The sequence below is a fragment of the Clarias gariepinus genome, chromosome 18, assembly GCF_024256425.1.
Source record: "Clarias gariepinus isolate MV-2021 ecotype Netherlands chromosome 18, CGAR_prim_01v2, whole genome shotgun sequence".
Lineage (NCBI taxonomy): Eukaryota > Metazoa > Chordata > Actinopteri > Siluriformes > Clariidae > Clarias > Clarias gariepinus.
In genome coordinates this window covers 9,634,834-9,647,322 of record NC_071117.1, presented here as the reverse complement: position 1 = coordinate 9,647,322, position 12,489 = coordinate 9,634,834, and the positions used below count along the sequence as shown (strand labels likewise).

Here is a 12,489-nt window from a genome sequence, read left to right as displayed (position 1 = left end):
CCTCTGTGTCTTAAAATAACAACTAACTGTTGTTTTTGTTGTTGTTACGTAATTACCTAATTCCATATGTGTTATTTTATAGTTTTGAAATCCCCAGTATTGTTGTAGAATGTAGAAAATAAATCACAAAAAAAAAAGAATGAATGGTAGTTTATATAATATGATATATGTAAATTATGATATATATATATGGGTATATAATAAAATAAGTTACTAAAATACAATATATATATATATATATATATATATATATATATATATATGATATATATATATATATATATATATATATATGATATATTGTATAACCTTACCCAAGACATATGTAAAAAAAAACAATACTATTGCAAGCCAAATCTAGTAGTGTTAGGAGTGTAGAGTGGGGGGGTGGCAATCCATCGCAGGGCACACACACATACACACACACTCATACTCTTAAACACCATTTCTTGCAACAAATATTTAACAAGTTAAGCTTTGATTAGCTATAACTTGTTCATGTAAGTTCATTTCTCATTTCGCAATTTCGTGATTCATACACATGCTTCTCATTAAACTTAGAGTCTGTCTTTGCTAACTAGCTCTCACAAAAAAAGCTTAATTATTTGTAATTTACAGCCCAGTGAATTTAATTTTTTGCAAATCTCAGTTAGGAAGCTGGGGTCAGCCAGGACACAGCTTTCCTGAAGAGCTCAACAGTGGCAAATTGGCACATTGAACTCCCAACCTTCTGATCAGTAACCCACAGCCATAACCGCTTGAGCCAACACATTTTAACATGTTTTTGTCAAACTGCCTTTTTTTTTTTTAAAGGAGTGTAACTTGCATCACGTTTCTTTCCTTTCAGTTTGCTAGCTAGCTACGATGTTAGCAGGTGTGTAAGCTCATGCCTGGTTTTGTAACTTTACTTATATTTTAGTAGTAAACTTCATCATATATGAATTTCTAAACAATTATTTAACAGTTTTTAAGTCTTTCAAATTGGACACCTTGTGCATCACATTCTTTTTTTAACCAAACAAAGGCCATTATAACAAGAAAGTCATCAGTAAATAAAAGTTAGCAACTTTTTTAAATTTCATTATTTTTTTTTATTTTCATGACTTTTTGACTTAGCACTTAGCCATTGCTAGCTAGCCTTTACTCCTGATGGTTTATGGAGAATAATACTAAATTAAACAGTCCACCTTTAGCAATAATAAAATAAATATTTACATATATTTACTTTATTACATGCAATTTTCAAAATGTATTTAACACTTTATTTACTATTTCATACACATTGTGTATCACATTCCTTTCACTTTTACAGTAACATGTAAAGGTCGCTGTTTATTCATACATTTTTTTTCTTTATTTTATCAGTTCATTTCTGACAAAATACTTAAGGAACACAGAGTTACTGTGTGTTACTGGAGCCCGGCAGTCTATTCACTGAGGCAGCACTGCTGGTAAATATTTGATGGAGTTTATGTTTTTTGGAAGCTGTAGCCTTTTGCTCGTTTGTTCTTGGCACACGCTGGTATTAAATATTTACATCACAGCAACTGCATGCATTATAATTTTTTTTTCATATAAATGCCAATTTGATTCAACCAAATGTCAGAAAAAGAATCTAAGCTCCAAAAACACACACGGGAACTTTGAAGGAGATATGAGAGACGCTTAATGGAACGAGCTACCAAGAGAAACAGAGGTGTCCGCTGCAGAGCGTCTCAGAGGAAGCGCTACTCACGTTACAAATGTTCTTTACAGCTCCATGATGGAATGTAAATAAGCAATGTAAAGTAATGCATTTTCTGATTTTTGTTTCTAATTTTGCACTTTCCCTCTCGCTCTAGCTGTGGTGCACAATGCTGTCAATGCTTTCTTGAATTTCTGACATCTTCTTTAGCACGTGGTTAATCTTCAGTTCATCAAACTCCACGCAAACAAACTCCGAGTCCTTAGAAAGACAGAGAGAAAAAGAGAGTTTTTTGACATTTGAAGATCTTTAATCAATTCCTTTAACCATTTACCCACCATTGAACATTCAAATAAGCAGCAGATTTTTTTTTTTCTGTCTACTTAAAAAATAATAAGATAAAAAGAATACTAAATAAACATATCAAACCATCGACCCTAAAGGTTCTAGCCCACAGTACTAATCTATATATTTACATACATCTCCACTACTTGCGAATTTCTTTGTTTTCCAAGAAAAAAAAAATTCATGCAATTCAAAAACAATTTCAACAACAACTTTAACAACTAAAGTTTTCCTGAGTGAAATCTAAATGTAATGGAGCGGTCAGCACACTCTCCGGATCTGAACCCTGTTTAGCTGCTGTGGGATCAGCGTGACCGTGTGGTGCGGAGGAAGACTCCATCAAGCCGATCCATCTTGTGGGAAGATGCTCCAGGAAGCACGGAGTGAGATCAACAGATTATCTTGAAGAATTGACAGCTGAAATTGACTGCGCTCTGTCAGGCTGTAATTGCTGCAAAAGGTGGTGTTTGTTTTTGTATTTGTTTTGGATGAAGGCAAAGTTTGAAGAACACGTTCATCACAATCTTGACAACGTCAGCATGCCTTGTTCTTTTGCTATATTTTCTATTGAGACTAATTTCAGGTGTTTCTCCATGGAAGACAATAAAATTTCTAAGTGATCCCAAACTTTTGACCGATCTTTTGTATCTATCTATCTCTCTCTCTCTCTCTCTCTCTGTCTCCCCCCCCCCACACACACACACACACACAGTAAAATGTATCCACAGTTCAGGAAAAGAAAAATAGTATAATGTACATTATATTAATTTAATATTAATAACCGCATCACCAACGTCACTGCACACACATCTCCAGATTTACTATACCTGTAGCATTTACTTTCAAGGTCATAAACAGTCATGTAAGCATTTCGCTGTGTATCACACTGTATATGGCTGTGTATGTGACAAATAACATTTTTTAAATCTGAATTTAAGAGAGAGATCGAGAGTGAGAGAGAGAGAAATCCATAGACAGACAGACAGACAGACACAGGACCAGTCAAACATTTTGGGACATTTGGAAACATTGATTTATTTATTTATTTTTTAAGTATGAAAGAACATGTACGGTATTAGGTTTTATTTAACAACAGCAGCAGTCAGTAGTTATTTTAAGACTAAAAGCTCGGGTGTTCTGGAACAGTTTCTCCAGGAACGGTGTTGTCAATTGCATTTGCAAAAACCCATCAAGCGCCATAATAAAACATGCACATCTCCTATTACATACACACATCTTCTCAACTATATAAAAGTCTTCACTATTTTTGTTGTCAAATTGTCTTTTGAATTCATGCCTACATTTGACAGTCGACATTTCCTGTTTTTGAACCCCTGACTTCAGGGTAAGGAGTCCTTGTGTCAGGCTAAAAGCAGAGGCTTAGACATAAATTAAAACCCGCTGGCTATGTTCACATTACAACCCACTTTGTTTAATTCAGATTAATTTTTTTTGTCCTGTCAGTATTGTACGTCATGACGGTTTACATTCATAACTACAAATGTTTATCTGACTTTATCTGACGTTGACACGGCCGTCCTGTGAAGTGGCAGGTATGTGAACGTCTATACGCCCTTTGCTCACATCCACTGGATTAAACAAGTCAAACTTGTGCGATCACTCGTTTATTTTAAAACAACAGCTGCAAAAACACTCTTGGGATTTCGCTCTGGCGAACCGCGGGCAGTCAGTCGGCTGTATGGCGTTCGAAAAAGAAGGAAGAAAGCTTTAGCAGCTGTTGCTAGCACTGCTATAAAATCTGTGCGCTGTCGGTGCTGACTGAAGACTTCAGCACTCTGCACATGCAACTGGGGCAATCGATCACATAAATTCTGATCTGAAGGCTATATTCTGAACACACAAACTCACACACAGTGGGGCTAAAAAGTATTTAGTCAGCCACCAATTGTGCAAGTTCTCCCACTTAAAAACATGAGAGAGGCCGGTAATTTTCTTCATAGGTATACCTCAACTATGAGAGACAAAATAATAAGAAAAAAAATCCAGAAAATCCCATTGTAGGATTTGTAAAGAATTTATTTGCAAATTATGGTGGAAAATAAGTATTTGGTCAATAACAAAATTTCATCTTAATACTTTGTTATAAACCCTTTGTTGGCAATGACGGAGGTCAAACGTTTTCTGTAAGTCTTCACAAGGTTTTCACACACTGTTGCTGGTATTTTGGCCCGTTCTTGTAGATGTTTTTGGGCTGTCGCTGGGCAACACAGACTTTCAACTCCCTCCAAAGAATTTCTATGTGGTCGAGATCTTTATGGCTGACTAAATACTTTTTTGCCCCACTATATATACTGTATATAATATATATACACATATATGTGTGTGTGTGTGTGTGTGTTTCGCCTGCCATGCGGAAGGCCCAGGTTCGATTCCCAGCCAGTGCCCAAACCCCCCAGCCACTGGATGCAGTGCCGGTCCCAAGCCCGGATAAATGGGAGGGTTGGGTCAGGAAGGGCAACCGGCGTAAAACCTGTGCCAAGTTGTTGTGCGGACTGGGTATTCCACTGTGGCGACCCATATACTGTGTGTGTGAGATATATATATATATATATATATATATATATATATATATATATAAATATATATATATATATATATATATATATATACACCCACAGTATATGATCTAGGATCACGTACGACAGTGATACAGATCTGATTTGATTTGATAAACATTTGTGTGTTCACACAGGCCTAAAAATCAGATTTGGCCGACATGTATTTTGTAGTTCAGAAAATAAAATTAAGCAGGTGTGTTCCCCAACTCTAAATAGATCTACATGTAAGGAATTACGTGTTAAAACGTTACATCAGTAATTTTATAAACAGGGAGGGGTTTTTTTCCCTATAAACAGAAAATAGCTATTTTTGAAGCATTAGACTCAAATCCCCTTTTTTAGCACTAAAGCTGCTATCTAGAAACAAGACTATTCATTAATTTAAAAAAATAAAAGGACTCAATCTGAGCTTTGCTCTGTGTCTGTTGTCTCACAGACATCACGATGATGATAATAATAATAATAAAAAAAAAAAAAGAATTCTAAATGTGCAGATAAGGAGGGGGGAGGAAAAAATGGAAACAAAACTTGGATACTTGATGGGCGCTAATGCTGCTAATGCATCCCAGTTTCCTGTAATGGCTCCTCCAGCATTACGGAGGAAAAATGCTGCAAAGGGATCAAAACAGCATCAGCATGATCATCAAAATTGTGGCTGTGACTCAGCAGAATCGGACTGAAGCCTCATTAAGACTACAGGGAGTGTCTGTTATTTTAAAATCCATTCTAGAAATCTCTTGCCATTTTTTTTGTGTGTGTGTGTGTGTGTGTGTGTGTGTGTGTAACTCGCTCTACCAGGAATCGCTGTAATGCTGGGAACTTTTATCAAAATTCAAATTCAAATTTTATTTGTCAGATACACAGTCATACACAATGTCTTCACAGTTTTCCTCGTGAAACTGAAGCTGTTCATATCACTGTAAAATTACTGTCTTATTAAAACTTTAAACGAGAGAGTGAGAAGAAAAAAAAAGAGAAAAACCGTATGATCAGATGAGCTTGTAGATGTTCAACATTAAACTGTAAGTATATTGTGGTAGTTCACATCAGTGGTTATAGATTTCAGTCTATACATAGATACTTGGTGGACTTTGCCAGTCTATATTTAATATCATATTGGATTTATAGCATATTGTAAAAAAATTTTATATATATATATATATATATATATATATATATATATATATACAGTGGAACCTCGGATTACGAGTAACGTGGTTTACGAGTGTTTTGCAAGACAAGCAACAATTTTTAATAAATTTTTACTTGAAAAACGAGCATTGTCTTAGTTAACGAGCACCGAGTATCATGTTTCACGCATGCGCTTCTTGTTTTAACAACGAGCGTTACGTCATCACAAGTGAGCCAACGGTTTTTCTCTCTCTTGCAGCAGAATTGTAGGTAATCGTCTCTCCTGCTGGGTGAATACACACACGCGCTGTGTGTGTGTGTGTGTGTGTGTGAGAGAGATGTGCGTGTGCGCGCACACACACACACACATTAACGGAGAGACCGTTTTTAAAACCGTTTAAAAATTAGCAAGGAACAGCGCTAGTCACACTCGCGTGAGTGCATACTAACGGGATCACTGCTGTAAGTAAAACAACAACAACAAGAACAACAACAAAAATTAAACAGCTCCTCACCTTTGAAAACAGCCGCGACAGAGAAGAGTTTGTGTGTTTATTTGGCAACCTGAGAGAAGGGGAGCTGTAAAGCCGAGACCTATCGTCTCCCCTGCTGGGTCTTAGTGCCTGCAGGGTTTTTGCGTGCGCGTTTGTGTCTGTGTAAGGCAGCGAGTTTGTGTGTTTGTTTGGCAACCTGAGAGAAGGGGGGCCGTAAACGCGAGCGAGCCCCCCTTCATCCCCCCTCCTCTCAGGTTGCCAAATAAACACACAAACTTCTCTCTGTCGCGATTGTTTTCAAAGGTGAGGAGCTGTTTAATTTGTTTTTTGTTGTTGTTGTTTTACTTACAGCAGTGATCCTGTTAGTATGCGCTCACGTGAGTGTGACTAGGAATGTTCCTTGCTAATTTTTAAATGGTTTTAAAAACGGTCTATCCGTTAATGTGTGTGTGTGCGCGCGCACATTTTACACACATACACTCTGCATGCACAAACGAAAACCCTTATCTGTCGGGGTTTAATTTTACATTTTTTTAAGGTAAAGTACAGGTTAATTTGTTTTATTTTTACTTTATATTTTGTATTAATTATATTTATGTATTTATTTTTTTGGGCTGTAGAACGAATAATTTAAGTTTCCATTATTTCCTATGGGAAAATTAAATTTGATACGAGTGTTTTGGAATACGAGCCCACTTCCTGAACGAATTAAGCTCGTAATCCGAGGTTTCACTGTATATATATATTAAATAGAAAGGCCCTGCTACACCGGAAGGAGCACCAAGATGTGTGAAAATAAAAGAGGAACTGTACAGACCACTAACGATTTTGCTTTACTGAGTTTCCGAAAAAGTTAAGTACATTAGCATTTCCCAATGAACTAAATGATTTTACCATAATATCTACAAATAAGAAGGACACCTCTAAATGAGACCGACTGTATTATACTCTTCTATATTCACCGGGTTTTCCTTCCTAAGGACTGTCCCACAAGAGCTGCGGTATTGGACTTGCTCTGACCCGGTCGTCTAGCCATTACAGTTTGGCCGTGGTCAAAGTCGCACAAATACTTACGTTTGCCCATTTTCTCCGTTTCCAACACATTAACTTCAGAAATTAATGGGTTCACTTGCTGTCTAATATATATCCCACCCACTTCCAGGTGACACTGTAATGAGATATCGTAACTGTACCTACTGTGGCAAGGGCCAAATTGTAACAGCTAGCCGACTGGGTCAGGGCAACTCCAAACCTGCAGCTCTTGTGGGATGTTTATTCTCAGTCTGGAGTGGTCAGGTATTGCTGAACCAGCGACAGGGTCATGGGTCAAGGTCAAGGCTCTATTTTATTTACAAATATACTCCACAAGTACAAGCAAATCCTAAATGATGCCTAAGCAGAAGAGAAGAGGAAGTGAGAGAATAAATTATCAAATCAGTCTTTGTTAATGCTCACTAGACTAGTTAAACCACAGCAGCTGGAAGGAAATGGGGGGCAGGGAGGTCTCAGCAGGTAAGAAAAAAAAGAAAAAGTCAAAAAAAAGTCTTATTCAACTCTCTCTACCACCCTACTCCCTGGAACAGAAAATTAAGCTAGACCATCTTGCACAGGAAGTGTACTCATTCTGAGGTGAATGTTGTGATGCAAAAGCAGCCAAGAGGAAACAGTAGTGGTCTGAGTCGTGAGTAAACTTCCTGCATGTGTTTTCCTAAGCAATCTAAAAAATGTAGTCCCATGCAAACATTTCTCATAGCAGTGCCAGGGGCAGCTGGTGCTTTTTGAAAGAGGGCAAGCAGATCAGCAGTCCACGAATTTAACCGGTCATGCAGCACTTGTCGCTCCCACTGACTCCCAGTTTCCCGCAGTGACCCGAACTGATTCCAACTGGCTCCCAGTGAACTCCCCCCCACACCCCGCCACCGACTCCCAGTGACCCCTCAGACCCTGCCACCGATTCCCAGTAAAAAAAAAAAAAAAAAAAAAAACCCACCCTGCCACCGGCTCCCAGCTACCCCCCAAACCCAGCCACCAATTCCCAGTAAAAGAAAAAAAAAAAAAACACCCTGGCACCGACTCCCAGTGACCCCCCAAACCCCGCCACCGATTCCCAGTAAAAAAAAACCCACCCTGCCACGGACTCCCAGTGACATCCATTAAAACCGCGTCACCGACTCCTAGTGACCCCCCCGAACTGACTCCCTGTAACCATCACTGAAACACTGACTATATAGTGACTCCCAATGACTATAACTAAATCTCGCTGGGAGTAACTGGCTCACAGCGGCTGCCAGTACCCCTTACTGCTTAACACTGACTTTCCAGTGACTCCCATGCATCAATGGAGTCCTCTCAGTTGCGCTTCTATGAATATTTTCAATCCAGCTGCACTGTCCATCGAAAACAATTTGCATTAAAGTAACAAACCGCGTCATAGTACGGTAACGTACCCAAACATGTGGTTTGCTAAAATACTGAAATGAATACATTATTGAGATTTTACAACAGAGCATGTTAGCTGCACCACAGAGCTTAGTCATCATTGTGAAACTGCTAACCGCTGTGTCAGTCCACAGGACGTACTGACCATCCAAATCAGGAAGTGAGGACACAAAGAGGAGAAATTTGTTAACGCGGCGGGTGTCTCCTCCACAAGCAAATGAGAAATCATATGAAGGAATAACTTTCTGTATGTCACAAGACCAGTAGTGTAGTGTGAAATAAAGTGTTCCCATACTGTGCAGAAGGTCTGACTGATTTCTCTCTGCTTCTCCATTTCAGTTAAATGTGTTTTTATGACTTGACAAATTATGTTCTACCGCTCATGACCAACTATGTTTAGTTATCGATTTTGTCGGTTTGTTGTCACGACCCTCAAATCACGAGCGTTGATGTGGCAGCAGTAACTCAGCCTCATGTTGGGGCGATTTTTTTTCTACTCTCACCTGGCCATTTCGTCCCAGTTCAAGCTCTACCAGAGCCACGGGACTGTTGGACGTCTGCCCCCTGCTGGTAGCAGTCTGCAGGTCCACCCTCCAGCTCAACCCCCTCAGCGCAGGCTCCCAGCGGCTCTGTGCCAGCAGGCTCTCTCGCACACGAGCGCGGTGTCCCTTCCAGAAACGCGTCAAAGCCGCCGCCTGCTCCGAGGTCATCCCGCCGCCACCATGCTTACGCGTCTGAGCGGTCAGAAACGCCTCCAGCTGGGCCTGGTCCATATCTGCCACGGCTACAGACTGAGCACAAGACCAAGAAGAAGACGAAGAGAGAGGGGTTTATAAGAGAGATTAAGAATAAAAAAATATAAGATATTATTTCATCATGACTAGTACTGAAACAAAATAATCCATGTGGTCTTCAAATATGTCTACAGGCAAAAAAGTGGAACTTTTTGGAAGGTCTGCGTCCCATGAAATCTGGCATAAAACTAATACAGTGTTTCATAAAAAGAACATCATACTAACAGTCAAACACGGTGGTGGGTGTGTGGCATAAATTCTGCGCTCTACTAGAAAAATCTTGAAGGAGAATATCCAGCTATCAGTTTGTGACCTGAAGCTCAAGTAAACTTATTGAAGTGGTTTTGCAACAGAATACACACTAGTGTCTGGGTATCTCAAAAACCTGAAAAAATAAATAAATTAACAAAAATAATAAAAGTTTTGGAGTGGCCTAGTAAAAGTTCAGACTCCAATATGACTCCAATATATGACTCTAACTTTGCAAATAAGAATGTGTTTAATTTCTTATTTTGTCTCTCATAATTAATGTATACCTATGATAAAAATTACAGGCGTCTCTCATCTTTTTAAGTGGGAGAACTTGCACAATTGGTGGCTGACTAAATACTTTTTTGCCCCACTGTACCAATAATATTATGACAATTTTATAAAGGGAGACTTTATATTTTTTTACTTTAAGACCTCCAAAAAGTCCTAGATGCAGGGGGAAAAAAAGAAGCATCACACTATGATGTCACTCAACATGATGCCACTCAATGTGATGTCACACAGGAAGTAATTAAACTATATATTGAATTAATATATTAAAAATCCCTCTGCAATTTTGCATCCTCAATGTCTTGAGATCATATGTAATTCCATCGGGTGCATTTTGCTAACGACCCAATACCTAAAAACCGACTTCCTGTCGAGCTGAGCCCATGACACGCATTGCGAAAGTTGTTTAGCTCAATGAGCTCTAAAGATTAAACCTGTTTATAACATATACATGCAAGTCTGTATGAGCCATGCAGCACAATCTCATGTGAGGGCCCCGTGCCACGCCCAGAGCCCAGCCACTCAGGCGTCCTAATGGCAGCAGATTCCAACCTGTCTGATGATTTTCATGAATTATTGAGCATCTTAAGACCCCAAAACCACTGGATGCTTAAAAAAAATGTATCATCCTTGAGAAAACAAGAGAGCCCTTGACACACCATGACGTCATTGGGCTGTTGTGATAGTGCTTGGGCCCTAATCAGGAGGGGGCAGATACGTTTCCAATGCACTGTAATTTAGGCCACAGGGACGCTAGAGGAATTAAAGAAGAATAAACACTGCCATCTAGAGGCTAATGGTGTTTTCTTTTAAACTCACTTGTGTATACACTGCTATAACTGTACGTAAACAGTAGATAATAACTTGCTATAGTTAATGGAACAATGAATTCTGCGCTCTACCGGAAAATCATGAAAGACAATGTCCGCAGAGGCAGGGTTCCTGGTTCAACCCTGAACTCGAGTTACTGCGTTCTCACTACTATGTTCTCACTGCGTCTCATCACAAAAACATCATCAGTAAGGAAGGTGGAAAAATTGCCTGCTACTCATCCAGAGTGTATTCCCACCTCGCTCCCAGTGTTCCCCGGATATGTTCATGCAAAAGGTGCTCACCAAAGATGGAAGAAATAATAAATGTAATGAGAGTCAATGACGTCATTCTTAACATCTGGTGGGAAAATTATTCAATCACAGGAATTACACTGTATTTATCCTGTTAATGCCATAACTGCAAAATATGTGGACATCTATGTACATTCTGAAACCAGCAAAAAATCTAATTTCTCATCTTTTTTTTAGGTAAAAGATTATTTTATTATGAAAATTATTTATTATTCATGAATTTTATCACTTCCCATTAAATGACAATTTTATAATCTTTTTCTTCCATAGTAACTTGTCACTTGAATACATTACCAACTTTTATATTTTAATAAAAGTTCTACATTTATAAATGTAAATTTTAATAAATAACTTTCTGAAATATCGCCATTTCTCTGTGAAGTACAAAACCTTTTAAACTCTTTAAATCTACTAGAAAAAAACACAAATCTTCTCTGTTATTGTCTCGAAATTCAGATTTAATAAATGGAACACTGATTTTTTCCCCCCCTGCTATTTATTTTTCCCCCTTTTTTAAAAATTACTTATTTGTTTGCTAGTTTTACTCTGTCTATTGTTATTTATTTATTTACATATTTTTGCTTGTTACTTAGCTTACACTGTTTATCTTATATTAATTCTTTGTTCTGTTAACTGTGGATAGTTAATTGGGTATCTTTTTTACATCTGAATCTTGTAAATTACACTTTAATTATTTTAATATTCTATTTTTCATTTTTGTTATTAAAAATACATTAAATCAGAGGAAATGTATTTATTGTGCGTGCGTGCGCGCGTGCGCGCGTGCGCGCGCGGAGTGTTTTGGTGTTGGACTAGTCTTTAACGGTCCTCACTAGCTTCAGTTCATCTCGTCATTCCAAACCCAGACCTCTGTAGTTTAGCACACACTGCTAACCCCGTTAGCTTCCCCCTGACTTTCTACCTTCAGTAGCCCCTTCATTTTGTCGTACAGAGCCCGGAACTCCTCGTGAGGTACACCGGGGTACAGCTCATCCTTCAGCAGCTCCTCCGTGATCTCCGAGTTCCCGTAATAAACCCTCTGCGCGATTCCGCCCAGTAACCCGCTCAGCGCCTTCACAGCCTCCGCGTCCGCCATGTTGGCTTCCCACCGGAGAGTCATGTGACTCTCCCGCAAGGTCAGGTGATCGGAGCGTGGTTACGTCATAGTTCGCCGCGTGGTGATTGGACACGCCCCCTAAAGCTGGACGCTTGTTATAAATTCTCCCTTTCTTTCTTTTTCTCTTTCACGTGTTCCTTTTCTTCTTTCCTCCTCCTTCTCTTTCTTCACTTCTCCTCCACTGCATCTCTTCATCTCCCTTTTCTCCATTTATTTACCTTTCTCCTTTTCTCCTCTTTTCT

General features: G+C 38.9%; 1 protein-coding gene across 1 annotated transcript; it reads right to left on the bottom strand.

The window, feature by feature from the left end:
- Positions 1 to 1,239: 1,239 nt before the first annotated feature.
- On the bottom strand, positions 1,240 to 12,250 carry commd1 (copper metabolism (Murr1) domain containing 1). Its single transcript, XM_053477749.1, has 3 exons — positions 12,053 to 12,250; positions 9,176 to 9,463; positions 1,240 to 1,945 (listed from the first exon to the last, which is right to left on the bottom strand). Exons 1-3 carry the CDS (start codon positions 12,248 to 12,250, stop codon positions 1,838 to 1,840), a joined length of 594 nt encoding a protein of 197 aa, XP_053333724.1. The 3' UTR covers positions 1,240 to 1,837.
- Between the last annotated feature and the right edge of the window lie 239 nt (positions 12,251 to 12,489).

Bases quoted from the DNA above. Each gene is read 5' to 3' on its own strand.
- commd1 (XM_053477749.1), bottom strand. From the start codon at position 12,250: ATGACTCTCCGGTGGGAAGCCAACATGGCGGACGCGGAGGCTGTGAAG. The intron at 9,464-12,052 runs GTAGAAAGTCAG...TCTTGTGCTCAG, and splicing joins AAATGAAGGGGCTACTGAAG to TCTGTAGCCGTGGCAGATAT. The intron at 1,946-9,175 runs GTGAGAGTAGAA...TGTCTTTCTAAG, and splicing joins AACTGGGACGAAATGGCCAG to GACTCGGAGTTTGTTTGCGT.